Source organism: Rhinatrema bivittatum, chromosome 5, assembly GCF_901001135.1.
Source record: "Rhinatrema bivittatum chromosome 5, aRhiBiv1.1, whole genome shotgun sequence".
NCBI classification, from domain to species: domain Eukaryota; kingdom Metazoa; phylum Chordata; class Amphibia; order Gymnophiona; family Rhinatrematidae; genus Rhinatrema; species Rhinatrema bivittatum.
Window position 1 is genome coordinate 45,731,941 of NC_042619.1, and position 17,182 is coordinate 45,749,122.

The 17,182-nt window shown below is 47.5% G+C and overlaps 1 protein-coding gene across 1 annotated transcript in view; it reads left to right on the plus strand.

Moving 5' to 3' along the window:
• The window catches only part of TYR (tyrosinase), a 120,284-nt gene extending 103,311 nt beyond the window's left edge, over positions 1–16,973 (plus strand). Inside the window, exon 5 of the mRNA XM_029601706.1 lies at positions 16,368–16,973. Within this exon, the coding sequence (XP_029457566.1) occupies positions 16,368–16,594 (227 nt within the window). The 3' untranslated portion in view covers positions 16,595–16,973. The remainder of the gene's footprint in view (positions 1–16,367) is intronic.
• Positions 16,974–17,182: the final 209 nt, after the last annotated feature.

A 17,182-nucleotide genomic window follows, 5' to 3' on the forward strand; every position in this document is an offset into this window, starting at 1 on the left:
TGGACACCGATAAATTCAGTGTTCATTCTCTGAACCTGACTACTAGCACCAGGAGGAGTGTATAAATCAATATTAAAGTGTCGGGCACAATATTAATTTATTCACTCCTTTACTTATTGCCGATTGGTCTCTTTACTGTCACATGTCAGTGAACGGACCAATCACCTTTCAGAAGGCTGTCCTGAAAGGGGATTGATCCTTTCATCGACAAATGTCTGTAAAAAGGACCAATGGGCAATAAGTGAAGGAGTGAATAAATTAATATTGTCCCGACACTTTAATATTGATTTATTCACTCCTTACATTGCCAGAGGTCAGGTTCAGAAAATGGATGCTGAATTTATCAGTGTCTGTTTTCTTAACCCGTGGTTCTGCCATGGGTTCAGGAAATGGATGCTTGTCAACTGAGTGTCTGCTTCCTGCACCCGACTGCTGGCACTTTTTTCTGCTTTTCTGTACTAGTTTTAGTAGCACTCAGCAATTAACACCTGCAGGGGTTAATTTCTGATTGCTAAAATTTGTATCCTAGATGCACATTTTTTTTTTTTTGCATTGGGAGTGAATAGTTAATAGCCTCATTCACATGCATTTGCATATGATGAGCGCTATTAGTTTCACTCCGCGTTGAACGTGGGTTGAGAGGTGCTAATCCCCTTATTGCATAAGGGGATTAGTTAGCGCCTATACAACTCGCATCTAACTGCGGATTATACAGTGCGCTCGACTGAGCGCACTGTATTGCATCGGCCCCTTGGCAGGGTAGGCAGCAGTCCAGGGCACTGGAAGTGGGCAGTGCAGCAGAGCAGCTGGTAAAGGCGACAGTTTTGAAAGGATGGACTAGTTGAGAAGTGGCAGGGGTGAGGCACGGAGCTAGAAGGCATTTTCCATTTTTGGGTATGTATTTCTTTGAGAAGCTAGGGTCATTTGTTGTGTGTGGTAAGAGAGAGACAGATCATGTGACGACATCACCGCCTAGGGTGGCTGGACAACCTTCCATTAGCATTGGGTAAGCTGGTCTGCTTTATTGTTTTATCATTTTATTGACTGTAATGTTGGATTGATAAGTTTATGTTTGTAATCCACACAGGGCTATTTAATGGATCTTGTAGAATATCAGATTGAGTAAATAAATATTTTGTAATATTTGCAATGCCTTATTGACCAGGGTAAGCGGCATGTCACCAAATATTAGGATTTCTGATTCTAGGGTTTTATAAAATGCAAATTTAGGAAGATATTTTTCAGACAATTAGGGGTTTTGTATTCTAGGCATAGATCAGTGTTTTCAATTAGGGGTTTTGTATTCTAGGCATAGATCAGTGTTTTCACAACACAAACTAAAATTTTGGTGCATTTTTAGGTGGATTCAATTTAATAAGGCATAAATTAATTTATCTTAAAATATTTACATCCTATGTTGAACAGTGTGTGCATGTAACTTGGAAGGGAGTGGCAGGATATGGGTGTATGGGTGGAGAGTATGAATGTGATTCTCAGGCTGGTGTAGAGCTATGTGTGACTGTGTATTTGTGTGTACACCAGTCTGCATTTCACTCTACCCTCCCCATTGCTCTTCCCCATCCCCTTCCCCTCCCCTTCTCACACCAATGGTGCTCCTCTTTTAGCTGGCAGGGCTTGGGCTCCCAGCTGGCCCAATGCTCCTGTGCATGCTTTCTTCCACCGGCAGGGCTTAGGCTTCCTGCCAACCCGCTCATCCTTGAGCCGGCAAGGCTTGTCTCCTCGCTGGTCCGATGCGCTCATGGCACATCTGTTTGTTTTTCTGTTCCAGCAGTGTTTGGGCTTCTCACCAGCCTGCTCCAATGACATCATCCAATCTCTACTCACAGTAACTGGATGATGTCATCACAGCACAACACCATAGACCTACTTTCAGGGTTTTCATTAATTTATTTTTTCAGTTAAAACTGAAAAACCCAATTTCCCCATGGGGGGTTGTTTATCAAGGTTTTTCAGGTTTGTTTGTTTTTTTTATTTCTTTATTTTTAAATTCTCATAGAACTTACAAATGTGACTCAAATGCTACTTAACAAGTTACAAACCCACTACAAACCCAATAACATAAAATGAAAAGCCCTACTCATAATTAAAGCAGGATTAAATATCTTTATAAACTGATAGTCTTACTAAAGATAACACCATTTATCCTGAGCAACTGATCTTTGAAGTCAGCTGACCAGTTCTTGGAACATTTATGATAAAGTACATCAGGCATTCAGATGGAACCAGGTTTCCTATATAGAAACATAGAAACATAGAAATGACGGCAGAAGAAGACCAAACGGCCCATCCAGTCTGCCCAGCAAGCTTCACATTTTTTTCTCATACTTATCTGTTTCTCTTAGCTCTTTGGTTCTATTTCCCTTCCACCCCCACCATTAATGTAGAGAGCAGTGATGGAGCTGCAACCAAGTGAAATATCAAGCTTGATTAGTTAGGGGTAGTAGGGGTAGTAACCGCCGCAATAAGCAAGCTACACCCATGTTTATTTGTTTTACCCAGACTGTGTTATTCAGCCCTTATTGGTTGTTTTTCTTCTCCCCTGCCGTTGAAGCAGGGAGCTATGCTGGATATGCGTGTAGTATCAGTTTTTCTTCTCCCCTGCCGTTGAAGTAGAGAGCTATGCTGGATATGCGTGAAGTATCAGTTTTTCTTCTCCCCTGCGGTTGAAGCAGGATATGCATTGAAAGTGAAGTATCAGGCTTATTTGGTTTGGGGTAGTAACCGCCGTAACAAGCCAGCTACTCCCCGCTTTGTGAGTGCGAATCCTTTTTTCTTCTCCCCTGCCGTTGAAGCAGAGAGCTATGCTGGATATGCGTGAAGTATCAGTTTTTCTTCTCCCCTGCCGTTGAAGCAGAGAGCTATGCGTGAAGTATCAGTTTTTCTTCTCCCCTGCCGTTGAAGCAGAGAGCTATGCTGGATATGTATTGAAAGTGAAGTATCAGGCTTATTTGGTTTGGGGTAGTAACCGCCGTAACAAGCCAGCTACTCCCCACTTTATGAGTGTGAATCCTTTTTTCCACATTTCCTGACCTGGTTTAATTTCCGGAGCACTAAACACACTTCTTCTCCTGCACTATTATATGTTTTTTATAACTTCACTACCTCCTTTTAGGTTAGGGCTATAATTTAAAGCAGTAGCTCTGTCAGGGAAAATATATTATAAATGTATATATATATATATATATATATATATATATATATATATATATATTCATATTCTTTTACATAGCTCAACTGTCTTTTAGAGCAATTAAAATCATGAAGTTCCCCTTTTGCTCAGAATTTTCTTCCAAGGACAAATTAGTGTTATAAGATTATGAACAAAACTGTTTACCTATCTCCCTCAATGATTATGGATCTAAGTGATTCTGGGTGCTCCTTTCATGAGCCTTGGGAAAGTCACATGCAGGCAGCACTCAGACATATGACCCAGAAGAATGCTGGGCTGCAATAGAGAGAGGAATATCGAGTAAGAAAAGGGAAGTGATTATCCCCTTGTACAGGTCCTTGGTGAGGCCTCACCTGGAGTACTGTGTTCAGTTCTGGAGACCGTATCTCCGAAGAGACAGAGGCAAGATGGAGGAGGTCAGGAGAAGGGCGACCAGAAAGGTAGATGGTCTTCATCAAATGACTTATGAGGAGAGATTGAAGAATCTAAATATGTACACCCTGGAGGAAAGGAGGAGCAGAGGTGATATGATACAGACTTTCAGATACTTGAAAGGTTTTACTGATCCAAAGACAACGACAAACCTTTTCCGTCGGAAAAAAATCAGCAGAACCAGAGTTCACGATTTGAAACTCCAGGGAGGAAGACTCAGAACCAACGTCAGGAAGTATTTCTTCACGGAGAGGGTGGTGGATGCCTGGAATGCCCTTCCGGAGGAAGTGGTGAAGACCAGAACTGTGAAGGACTTCAAAGGGGCGTGGGATAAACATTGTGGATCCATAAAGTCTAGAGGACGTGAATGAAGAGTGGGTGGCTCGCAGGAATGACGGCTACTGCCTGGAGATAATACCCTTATTCAATAAACATACACACGGTTAATGCGACTCAAACATTGCTCTAAGCTTCAACGGCAAGAGGAAATGTGGAAAAAAGAATTTGCATTCACAAAAAAGCAGGGAGTAGCTTGCTTTTTACGGCGATTACTACCCCAAACCAAATAAGCCTGATACTTCACTTTCATTACATATCCAGCATAGCTCTCTGCTTCAATGGCAGGGGAGAAAGTCTGATACTTCACGCATATCCAGCATACCTCTCTGCTTCAACGGCAGGGGAGAAAGACTGATACTTCATGCATATCCAACATAGCTCTCTGCTTCAACGGCAGGGGAGAAAGTCTGATACTTCACTTTCAATGCATATCCAGCATAACTCTCTGCTTCAACGGCAGGGGGAATGAAGAAAACTGGATCTATATACAGACAACAACCAACAAGGACTGAATTACATAGTCTGGGTAAGCGGATAGGCATGGGTGTAGCTTGCTTATTGCGGCGGTTACTACCCCTGACTAATTAAGCTAGATATTCACTTAGATGCAGTTCTAACACTGCTCTCTGCGTTAATGGTGGGGGTGGAAGGGAAATAGAATCAAAAGATTACTAAGAGCCAAGACTAACAGAAGTATGAGAAAAAAAAAGTGCAAAGCTTGCTGGGCAGACTGGATGGACCGTTTGGTCTTCTTCTGCTGTCATTTCTATGTTTCTATATATATCATAAACACAGCACAAACAACTGAATCCTAGACTCTGCAGTTATATTTTTCCACCCCAGGCTGTAACAATTATTATATTATCATTATTATTAATTTGTATAGCATTTACCAGATATGCAGCACTGACACAGGCACACAGAGGCTGATTTTTAAAGGATTTAGGTGTCTAACTTTGGGAGATATCCCTTAAATTGACTCTTGAGAATTAACTAGGCCTGAGACCCTAAGTTTTAAGTACCTAAGTTTCACTAGGGCCCTAAATTTAGGAGCCTATTAAAATGGGTGGCTATGGAAACGGAGTTAGGAAGGAAAACAAAGTTAGGTATTTAGCACTGATTTCAGCAATAGGCATCTAACTTAAGGCCTAACTCTAGATAAATGAATAGCTACCCTAAGTTTAGGCTCATAAATTTTAGGCTCCTTGTGGTAGTAACTTTCTAAGGCTAGAGGCATGTATCACATTGACTCCAACCTTCTTCTTAACAAACTTCACTTTATTTTATTTATTTATTTTATTGATTTTATATACCATCATTCGGTTGGACCATCACAACAGTTTACAAGTTGGTAGAACATAAGCTAATACAATAATTCAGAGTAAAACACTAGGGATGTGCATCGTTTTTTTGACGGATGAAAATATTGTACAATATTTTCTAATCAGTCATGTATCGGAGGTCCCCGAAAATGATAGGAAAACCCCATGAAATTTTCATGTAGTTTTCTTATCATTTTGGGGGAGGGGAGAAAGGGCACACAGAAAAAAAAAACCCAAACCCACCCGATCCTTTAGATCTAATTATTTACATTCCCCCCCCCAAAAAAAACTTTCCTAAAATACCTGGTGGTCCAGCAGGGTTCCCAGGAGTGATCTCCCACTCTCCGGCCTTCGGCTGCCACTAATCAAAATGGTGCCGATGGCCCTTTGCCCTTACCATGTGACAGGGGTTATCAGTGCCATTGGCAGGCCTCTATCACATGGTAGGAGCAATGGATGGCCCGCACCATTTTTTAAGATGGCGCCGGCTGTTCATTGCTCCTACCATGTGACAGGGGCCAGCCAATGGCACCAATAGCCACTGTCACATGGTAAGGGCAAAGGGCCACCGGCGCCATTTTGTTTACTGGCAGCCGACAGCCTGAGAGCGGGAGATCACTCCCGGGACCCCTGCTGGATCACCAGGTACTTTAGGAAAGGGGGGGGGGGGGGGGGGGGGGGCGGGTCGGGAGGGTGGGGGATTGTAAATAATTAGATTTAAAGGGTCGGGGTGGGTTTTTGTTTTTTTTGGCTTGAGACAGCTGAAAAAAAAATGTCTAGACCGCGGAAAACAGAATTTCCCATGGGTCCATGATACTGAAACTGGAACCAATTCTGGCACCCAATTCACATCTCTATAAAACACATCAATCAAATTACAATTGGGTAGACTACTTACCTCTAGAAGTGTACTTACAACCTTCTCTTAGGACAGTTGCTTCCTTCTCCTGGAGATGTGGGGCCTCCTGATCCCAGCTGGCTCAGCCTCTTATCCTGCTCAGCCAGTTCCCAGAACTCTCTCTCTATATATGGGACAAAAGGGATTTGGATTAAAGAGTTTGTCATTCCCTGTTATAATGTAATTTCCAAACTTGATTTGTTCTATGTAAACCGGTATGATGTCCACAACTAATACCGGTATATAAACATGTTTAAATAAATAAATAAGAGGAATGAGGGGTTGAAATCTGCAGGAGGGGGGCACAAGAAGTAATCCAAAACCACTACTATGGCCATCTAAGGGAGGCATGTAGGAAATCAAGATATCCTCCATGGCAGAGACCAGCAATTGCGGCAAAGTCCTCAGGAGAAAACCAGATTTCAGTTTAAGCTAAGAGATGGTGAGAATGAGAGTTTTCTGATGCACAGCAAGTGTTCAAGAGGAGCATAAGAAAGGGATAGAGAAGGGAGCAGAGATGAGGTGATGGGTAGAATTAGGACAGAGGTGTTGGTCAACCAAAGAGAAATCTGACTAAAGTACATGAAAGATAGAATGGGACAGGATTAATGTAGTGAGGTTAGCAAGTAACACCTAAAGAGTCCAAGGTTCAACTACTGGTTATATGCACTTTTCTTGGCCAAATGGGCCTGACTGAACTCATTATTTCTAAATTCAGACAGGCATACTCATTGTGCACTTAGCAAAAAACAACAACAACAACAAAACAATGCACAAATGGTTGTGACAGCTGCATAACTCAGCTAATTGGCTGAAGTTTTATTTGTTTCCCTTCTGAAACTAGAGCCCATACTATTTTGTTTTTCCGTCCTTTACAACTTCAGGAAACTACTCAAATGATCCAAGAATTCAACCAGTAGCTGTGATGTATGAAACACCCTTCCCCAGGGACTACAGTCATACTTTTATCACCTTCCTACCTCCCGCACCCTTTTCCTAATGCTATTATGTCTAAGCACCAGGAACTTATACTAAGAACCAAACTCTGGACATCTGTGATGGACCTGCCTATTTTTTTTTATTTTATGACAAAGTTTGTTTTTGTTTTGTTTTTTAATATACATTTACTGTTGTCATTGATGGGCAAAAGTTCTGGCCAATGCACAGATCTTCTAATCAACAGGTTAGGTTCTAATGGAATCTGAAGATGTTTTATTTTTCCCCGTGATTGTTCTTATGGAGTAGTCCATATTGTGCCACTGCAGTTTTACATAAGGTGATGTGAATGACCTCCAAGTTCCATTTGTAAGTTAACAACTCTTAGAGAACGATCTCTTCTTTGTATTAGAATGTCATTCAAAGCAATTTCAGTCAGAATGCTATGGAGCATAGCTTACCATTTTTATCTGCCCAAAATTGTAAGGAATTGTTTCCTAAATGATAATACATTCCTTTCAACTCTTTTCAACTCGTTGCACAAATTGAAAAGGAAGGAGAGAGGGGAATGATGCCAAAATGCATCAAGAGCAATTTTATTTTTTGATTGACAGAGAACCCTAAACAAATAAGGCATTAGCAGTCAGAAAATGTCCAGTGCCTCAGTAATCTACAATTTACCTGGAAAAAAAAGCAGCTCCACAGCATCAATGTAAAACAGTGATTTTAGCAAAATGGTTATTTACAGTAGCAATACTGACCTCTCTGTTGGACATATTTTGTTTCTTAACAAGAAAAAAGTTTCTTTTTGCAGATAACACTAGGGATGTGAATCGTGTGATCGATCGTCTTAATGATCGATTTTGGCTGGGGGGGGGAGGGAAATCTGATCGTCATGGTGTTTTTTGTTAAAAAATCATCAAATCGTAAATCGGCGGGAAAACCGGAACACCAAAACAACCTTAAAACCCACCCGACCCTTTAAAACAAATCCCCCACCCTCCCGAACCCCCCCAAAATGTTTTAAATTACCCGGGGTCCAGTGGGGGGTCCCGGCGCGATCTCCCACTCTCGGGCCACGGCTGCGCTAATAGAAATGGCGCCGGTGGCCCTTTGCCCTTACCATATGACAGGGCAAAGGTAGTGCCGGCGCCATTTTGGTTCCTGTCACCCAACTTTTGGCAAGTCTTGTGGGGGTCAGGAGGGCCCCCCAAGCTGGCCAAAAGTCCCTGGGGGTCCAGCGGGGGTCCGGGAGTGATCTCCTGCACTCGGGCCGTATTGCCAATATTCAAAATGGCGCCGGCGCTACCTTTGCCCTGTCATATGGTAAGGGCAAAGGGCCACCGGCGCCATTTCTATTAACGCAGCCGTGGCCCGAGAACGGGAGATCGCGCTGGGACCCCCCCACTGGACCCCAGGTAATTTAAAACACTTTTGGGGGGTTCGGGAGGGTGAGGGATTTGTTTTAAAGGGTCGGGGTGGGTTTTAGGGTTGCTTTGGTGTGCCGGTTTTCCCGCCCTCCCCCTCCCCCGATTTACGATTTTTTGACGATAAATCGGGGGAATTGCTATTGTATCGCGGCTCTAACGATTTTTGACAATTTAAAATATATCTGACGATTGTTTTAAATCGTCAAAAAAGGATTCACATCCCTAGATAACACTAAGATCTACAACACGGTGAACACCATTGATGGAATAGATTGAATGTGAAGTGATTCAAGAAAGTTTGCGGAGTGATCAAATATTTGGTAGCTAGTTTTCAATGTAAAAGCAAAAAAAAAAGTAGAGGATCATGCGATTGGGATAGAAAAATCCAAGAGTGCAGTGCATGATTGGGGTGAGCTACTGATGTCCAAACAAGAAAGAGATCTTGGAGTGATCCAGATCATCTCAAGGTAGCAAAACAATATGCCATGGCATTGAACATAACCAATGGAATGCCAGGATGCATGGGCAGATGTAGAATAATGAGAAAAAAGGAGGTGATAGTGCCTCTGTAAAAGTCATTTGCGAGACCTCATTGGCATATTGTGCCAGTTTTGGAGGGTATATGTCATAACCTATATAGATAGAGGAGGATAGGACTACCAAAATAGTACAGGGTCTGCATCAAAAACCCTCTGATTTGAGATTTAAAGATCTATGTACGTGTACCTTAGATGAGAGGGCAGACAGCAGGATATAATAGTCACATTTCAATACCTCAAAGGTATAAATAATTCTCAAGAAGCTAACATTTGTCAGTGGAAAAAAGGTTTTAAAACAAGAGATCAAGAGAGTACTTACAGAAAATGTATTTTCAAAATAGGATGGTGGGTAGTGAATGCATGGAACTGTTATGGGAGTCTGTTTAGTGGACCCTTGGGCCGACCTGCTGGAGACTGGGAAAGGTGGTCAATGTCTCTAATGAATAGCAGGCCGGGAGGCAGATGTTCAGGCAGGACGTAGATGCTCTTCAACCTGGAAGCTGGTGCTCCCCCGGGAGGAGCCTGTAGGAGCCCAACCGCTGGGACTTAGGAGGCTTCACCCTTGGAAGCCGAAGCCCCCCCGGGAGGAGCCCGTAGGGGCCCGGCCGCTGGGACTTAGGTGGGTTGTAGATCAGGACAGGTAACTGGAACCAGACTAGGACAGTAGCAATACTGTAACTGGGCTCGGGTTCTGGAACCAGGCAGGAACTGTAGCAGGATTTGGGTCCTGGAACCAGGCAGGAACTGTAGCAGGCAGGTTAGAACCAAGCAGGTACTGTAGCTGGCAAGCAGGAACCAAGCAGGTACTGTAGCAGGCAGGCAGGAACCAAGCAGGTACTGTAGCAGGCAAGCAGGAACCAAGCAGGTACTGTGGCAAGCAAGCAGGAACCAGGCAGGAACTGTAGCAGGCAGGTTAGAACCAAGCAGGTACTGTAGCAGGCAAGCAGGAACCAAGCAGGTACTGTAGCTGGCAAGCAGGAACCAAGCAGGTACTGTGGCAGGCAGGCAGGAACCAAGCAGGTACTGTAGCAAGCAAGCAGGAACCAAGCAGGTACTGTAGCTGGCAAGCAGGAACCAAGCAGGTACTGTGGCAGACAGGCAGGAACCAAGCAGGTACTGTGGCAGGCAGGCAGGAACCAAGCAGGTACTGTGGCAAGCAAGCAGGAACCAAGCAGGTACTGTAGCTGGCAAGCAGGAACCAAGCAGGTACTGTAGCTGGCAAGCAGGAACCAAGCAGGTACTGTGGCAGGCAGGCAGGAACCAAGCAGGTACTGTAGCAAGCAAGCAGGAACCAAGCAGGTACTGTAGCTGGCAAGCAGGAACCAAGCAGGTACTGTGGCAGACAGGCAGGAACCAAGCAGGTACTGTGGCAGGCAGGCAGGAACCAAGCAGGTACTGTGGCAAGCAAGCAGGAACCAAGCAGGTACTGTAGCTGGCAAGCAGGAACCAAGCAGGTACTGTAGCTGGCAAGCAGGAACCAAGCAGGTACTGTGGCAGGCAGGCAGGAACCAAGCAGGTACTGTAGCAAGTAAGCAGGAACCAAGCAGGTACTGTAGCAGGCAGGCAGGAACCAAGCAGGTACTGTAGCTGGCAAGCAGGAACCAAGCAGGTACTGTGGCAGGCAGGCAGGAACCAAGCAGGTACTGTAGCAAGTAAGCAGGAACCAAGCAGGTGCTGTAGCAGGCAGGCAGGAACCAAGCAGGTACTGTAGCTGGCAAGCAGGAACCAAGCAGGTACTGTAGCTGGCAAGCAGGAACCAAGCAGGTACTGTAGCAGGCAGGCAGGAACCAAGCAGGTACTGTGGCAGGCAGGCAGGAACCAAGCAGGCACTGTGGCAGGCAGGCAGGAACCAAGCAGGTACTGTGGCAGGCAGGCAGGAACCAAGCAGGTACTGTGGCAGGCAGGCAGGAACCAAGCAGGCACTGTAGCAGGCAGGCAGGAACCAAGCAGGTACTGTAGCTGGCAAGCAGGAACCAAGCAGGCACTGTAGCAGGCAGGCAGGAACCAAGCAGGCACTGTAGCAGGCAGGCAGGAACCAAGCAGGTACTGTGGCAGGCAGGCAGGAACCAAGCAGGTACTGTAGCTGGCAAGCAGGAACCAAGCAGGCACTGTAGCAGGCAGGCAGGCAGGAACCAAGCAGGTACTGTAGCAGGCAGGCAGGAACCAAGCAGGTACTGTAGCAGGCAGGCAGGAACCAGGCAGGTACTGTAGCAGGCAGGCAGGAACCAAGCAGGCACTGTAGCTGGCAAGCAGGAACCAAGCAGGTACTGTAGCAGGCAGGCAGGAACCAAGCAGGCACTGTAGCAGGCAGGCAGGAACCAAGCAGGTACTGTAGCTGGCAAGCAGGAACCAAGCAGGTACTGTAGCAGGCAGGCAGGAACCAAGCAGGCACTGTAGCAGGCAGGCAGGAACCAAGCAGGTACTGTGGCAGGCAGGCAGGAACCAAGCAGGTACTGTAGCAGGCAGGCAGGAACCAAGCAGGTACTGTGGCAGGCAGGCAGGAACCAAGCAGGCACTGTAGCAGGCAGGCAGGCAGGAACCAAGCAGGTACTGTAGCAGGCAGGCAGGAACCAAGCAGGTACTGTAGGAGGCAGGCAGGAACCAAGCAGGCACTGTGGCAGGCAGGCAGGCAGGAACCAAGCAGGTACTGTGGCAGGCAGGCAGGAACCAAGCAGGTACTGTAGCAGGCAGGCAGGAACCAAGCAGGTACTGTGGCAGGCAGGCAGGAACCAAGCAGGCACTGTGGCAGGCAGGCAGGAACCAAGCAGGTACTGTAGCTGGCAAGCAGGAACCAAGCAGGCACTGTAGCAGGCAGGCAGGCAGGAACCAAGCAGGTACTGTAGCAGGCAGGCAGGAACCAAGCAGGTACTGTAGGAGGCAGGCAGGAACCAAGCAGGCACTGTGGCAGGCAGGCAGGCAGGAACCAAGCAGGTACTGTAGCAGGCAGGCAGGAACCAAGCAGGTACTGTAGCAGGCAGGCAGGAACCAAGCAGGTACTGTGGCAGGCAGGCAGGAACCAAGCAGGTACTGTGGCAGGCAGGCAGGAACCAAGCAGGTACTGTAGCAGGCAGGCAGGAACCAAGCAGGTACTGTGGCAGGCAGGCAGGCAGGAACCAAGCAGGTACTGTGGCAGGCAGGCAGGCAGGAACCAAGCAGGTACTGTAGCTGGCAAGCAGGAACCAAGCAGGTGCTGTGGCAGGCAGGAACCAAGCAGGTACTGTAGCAGGCAGGCAGGAACCAAGCAGGTACTGTGGCAGGCAGGCAGGAACCAAGCAGGTACTGTGGCAGGCAGGCAGGCAGGAACCAAGCAGGTGCTGTAGCAGGCAGGCAGGAACCAAGCAGGTACTGTGGCAGGCAGGCAGGCAGGAACCAAGCAGGTACTGTAGCAGGCAGGCAGGAACCAAGCAGCTACTGTGGCAGGCAGGCAGGCAGGAACCAAGCAGGTACTGTAGCAGGCAGGCAGGAACCAAGCAGGTACTGTGGCAGGCAGGCAGGCAGGAACCAAGCAGGTACTGTAGCAGGCAGGCAGGAACCAAGCAGGTACTGTGGCAGGCAGGCAGGCAGGAACCAAGCAGGTACTGTAGCAGGCAGGCAGGAACCAAGCAGGTACTGTGGCAGGCAGGCAGGCAGGAACCAAGCAGGTACTGTAGCAGGCAGGCAGGAACCAAGCAGGTGCTGTAGCAGGCAGGCAGGAACCAAGCAGGTACTGTGGCAGGCAGGCAGGCAGGAACCAAGCAGGTACTGTAGCAGGCAGGCAGGAACCAAGCAGGTACTGTGGCAGGCAGGCAGGCAGGAACCAAGCAGGTGCTGTAGCAGGCAGGCAGGAACCAAGCAGGTACTGTAGCAGGCAGGCAGGAACCAAGCAGGTACTGTGGCAGGCAGGCAGGCAGGAACCAAGCAGGTACTGTAGCAGGCAGGCAGGAACCAAGCAGGTACTGTGGCAGGCAGGCAGGCAGGAACCAAGCAGGTACTGTAGCAGGCAGGCAGGAACCAAGCAGGTACTGTGGCAGGCAGGCAGGCAGGAACCAAGCAGGTACTGTAGCAGGCAGGCAGGAACCAAGCAGGTACTGTAGCAGGCAGGCAGGAACCAAGCAGGTACTGTGGCAGGCAGGCAGGCAGGAACCAAGCAGGTACTGTAGCAGGCAGGCAGGAACCAAGCAGGTACTGTGGCAGGCAGGCAGGCAGGAACCAAGCAGGTACTGTAGCAGGCAGGCAGGAACCAAGCAGGTACTGTGGCAGGCAGGCAGGCAGGAACCAAGCAGGTACTGTAGCAGGCAGGCAGGAACCAAGCAGGTACTGTGGCAGGCAGGCAGGCAGGAACCAAGCAGGTACTGTAGCAGGCAGGCAGGAACCAAGCAGGGGCTGTAGCAGGCAGGCAGGAACGAAGCAGGTACTGTGGCAGGCAGGCAGGCAGGAACCAAGCAGGTACTGTAGCAGGCAGGCAGGAACCAAGCAGGTACTGTGGCAGGCAGGCAGGCAGGAACCAAGCAGGTGCTGTAGCAGGCAGGCAGGAACCAAGCAGGTACTGTAGCAGGCAGGCAGGAACCAAGCAGGTACTGTAGCAGGCAGGCAGGAACCAAGCAGGCACTGTAGCAGGCAGGCAGGAACCAAGCAGGTACTGTAGCAGGCAGGCAGGAACCAAGCAGGTACTGTAGCAGGCAGGCAGGCAGGAACCAAGCAGGTACTGTGGCAGGCAGGCAGGCAGGAACCAAGCAGGTACTGTAGCAGGCAGGCAGGAACCAAGCAGGTGCTGTAGCAGGCAGGCAGGAACCAAGCAGGTACTGTGGCAGGCAGGCAGGCAGGAACCAAGCAGGTACTGTAGCAGGCAGGCAGGAACCAAGCAGGTACTGTGGCAGGCAGGCAGGCAGGAACCAAGCAGGTACTGTAGCAGGCAGGCAGGAACCAAGCAGGTGCTGTAGCAGGCAGGCAGGAACCAAGCAGGTACTGTAGCAGGCAGGCAGGAACCAAGCAGGTACTGTGGCAGGCAGGCAGGCAGGAACCAAGCAGGTACTGTAGCAGGCAGGCAGGAACCAAGCAGGTGCTGTGGCAGGCAGGCAGGAACCAAGCAGGTACTGTAGCAGGCAGGCAGGAACCAAGCAGGCACTGTAGCAGGCAGGCAGGAACCAAGCAGGTACTGTAGCAGGCAGGCAGGAACCAAGCAGGTACTGTAGCAGGCAGGCAGGAACCAAGCAGGAACTGTAGCAGGCAGGCAGGAACCAAGCAGGTACTGTAGCAGGCAGGCAGGAACCAAGCAGGTACTGTAGCAGGCAGGCAGGAACCAAGCAGGCACTGTAGCAGGCAGGCAGGAACCAAGCAGGTACTGTAGCAGGCAGGCAGGAACCAAGCAGGCACTGTAGCAGGCAGGCAGGAACCAAGCAGGTACTGTAGCAGGCAGGCAGGAACCAAGCAGGCACTGTAGCAGGCAGGCAGGAACCAAGCAGGTACTGTAGCAGGCAGGCAGGAACCAAGCAGGTACTGTGCAGGCAGGCAGGAACCAAGCAGGTACTGTAGCAGGCAGGCAGGAACCAAGCAGGCACTGTAGCAGGCAGGCAGGCAGGAACCAAGCAGGTACTGTAGCAGGCAGGCAGGAACCAAGCAGGTACTGTAGCAGGCAGGCAGGAACCAAGCAGGTACTGTAGCAGGCAGGCAGGAACCAAGCAGGTACTGTAGCAGGCAGGCAGGAACCAAGCAGGCACTGTAGCAGGCAGGCAGGAACCAAGCAGGCACTGTAGCAGGCAGGCAGGAACCAAGCAGGTACTGTAGCAGGCAGGCAGGAACCAAGCAGGTACTGTGGCAGGCAGGCAGGAACCAAGCAGGTACTGTGGCAGGCAGGCAGGAACCAAGCAGGCACTGTAGCAGGCAGGCAGGCAGGAACCAAGCAGGTACTGTAGCAGGCAGGCAGGAACCAAGCAGGTACTGTAGCAGGAACCGAGCGACGAAGCAAAGCGAGTCACTCTGGGGCACAGCGCAACAGGAAACCGGGAGGCTAACCTGTTGCAAGGCAAAGACTGGATGACCGCGGCCGGCTTATCAAGGCCGCGGCGTCTGATGTCAGGAGTTGGGCGGAGTCACCACTGGTGGGAAACGGCCTAGAAAAGCGCCCAAGTGGCGCGCGCCTAGGAGCCGGGCGTCCATGGGAGACCTCACAGCGGCGCAGCCCCAGCGGGGACGCCGCCAAGCAGGCTGCAAACCAGGCCTCTGGAAGCGGGAGCAGGTCCGGGAGCCTGGAGGTAAGGGCCTGGCCGCGGTGCTCGCGGCCAGAACCGCAACATGGAGCAGACTCACAGGGTAGGTGATGGAAGAGAAACAGTATAGAATTTGAAAAGTCATGGTGTAATAAGCATAGATGATCTCTAGTTGTGAAGAAGTGAAAATAAAATCAGACAGCAAGCAATTAAACAGACTACATGACTTTTACAGTCCTTATCTGCTGTCATATTCTGTTTCTCTAATTACATTTTGGGTAAAAGTAGGGCAAAAAAAAAGTACCAACGTCTGCAAGTCAGTTTGTTTGCATAGTTTTGAATAATACGTCTTCTGCCCAAGGAATTACTTTCCTGCAACTTCAAAACCAGAAAAAGCAAAACAAGAGAAAAAAAAACTTCTGAAATAACTGCTCCGGGACTTTTGAGGAGAAGTTCTACACTTAAAATTAGATGCAAGTTCCACGGCACATTTTGCACAACTTTTTCTGTGTAAATTTCTCCCAAACGTTGCAAGAAATGAAATTGCTTGGCCAAAGCTGTGCTATTTCAAAATTGTATAGCAAACTGACTTGCATATTAATTTGCATATTTTTAATTTTAGCTTTAGTTTTCAACCAAAAATAAGTCTGGCCACAAAAATCTGTCACCTGCAAGGGATCAGCTGGCTTGTTACATTTAGGGGGGAAAACAAGCTGTCTGCAGTATCAGTTTCAGGATTAGAAAAGTTTACAATTTCAACATCTTCTAACTTCTAGGGATATGTTTTCATTTGAAACCACATAGACAATGTCACTGTATATTTCTATTCTTTAAATGAAATAATCACAAAATTGTGTGGGGTTTTTTTTTTTAGTGCACACAAATTTGAAATAGTGTGCAGCAACTCGGAATGATACTTAAATTTTAAAACAAATTTTTAAAAACAAAATTAAAGAAACAAAATTAAGACCTATAATGAAAGTAAGAAAAATGAAACATTTATGGCCATGCATATTTCTTCTAGCTTCAGCTGTCCCTAGGGCAACTTGGCTTCTATGAAATTTCCCATGCTGAGTATTCTCTCTTTTCTTTTCAGTCTCTGGCTCATTTCAAGATGCCTTGATGTCCTTCCTGGAGCAGGCACAGCAGATTTGGCAGTGGCTGGTTGGAGCGGCTGTGCTTGGTGGCTTAATCACGGCTGTGATTGCAGGCCTGCTTATTCTGGTCTGTCGGAGAAAGAGCAAGACGATGTCTGAAGAAAGGCAGCCCTTACTCCTGGAAGCTGAAGACTACCGCAACATAACTTACCAGACACATTTGTAAAAAGCCAGGGGTAATCCAGCATTGACGTGATCAGGGTTACATTAAATCTGCCATATGTATCACGATGAGGTGTTTTCCAGGTGCCTGTTTAGGTTGGGGAGGAAAATAACATGTGCAGATTACATTTTCAACTCTCTCTATGTTATTTTCCATGGAAAACATAAAAAAAAAGGCAGGTGCAAATCTCCACAGATACTTTGTACTTATGGCACATTTAAAACAAAATTTCATGAATGCTTTCTCTTTGGAAATTGATGCAAAGACAAGGATAAAAGATGCCCATGAATTTTACCCCAAATGCAGGCAGTGTGAAAATTGCCTTGCTTCCTACACCTTTAAATTATATGTAAACCGAATACCAGTATATAAAAACAAACAAACAAATAAATAAATATTATGTATTTTATTTAAATACCATTCCCATGGAAATAAACATGCTTGAAAAAAAAACTCAGTAGTGTCCTCTTGTTTTAATCCCATATCTGTCCTTCATTTCCTCTTGTTGCTATACATGTCTATGTGCCATATGGGGAAAAAAACCCAAAAAAACAAAACTGAATTCAATGAAACAAAAATGTGGCTTGTACT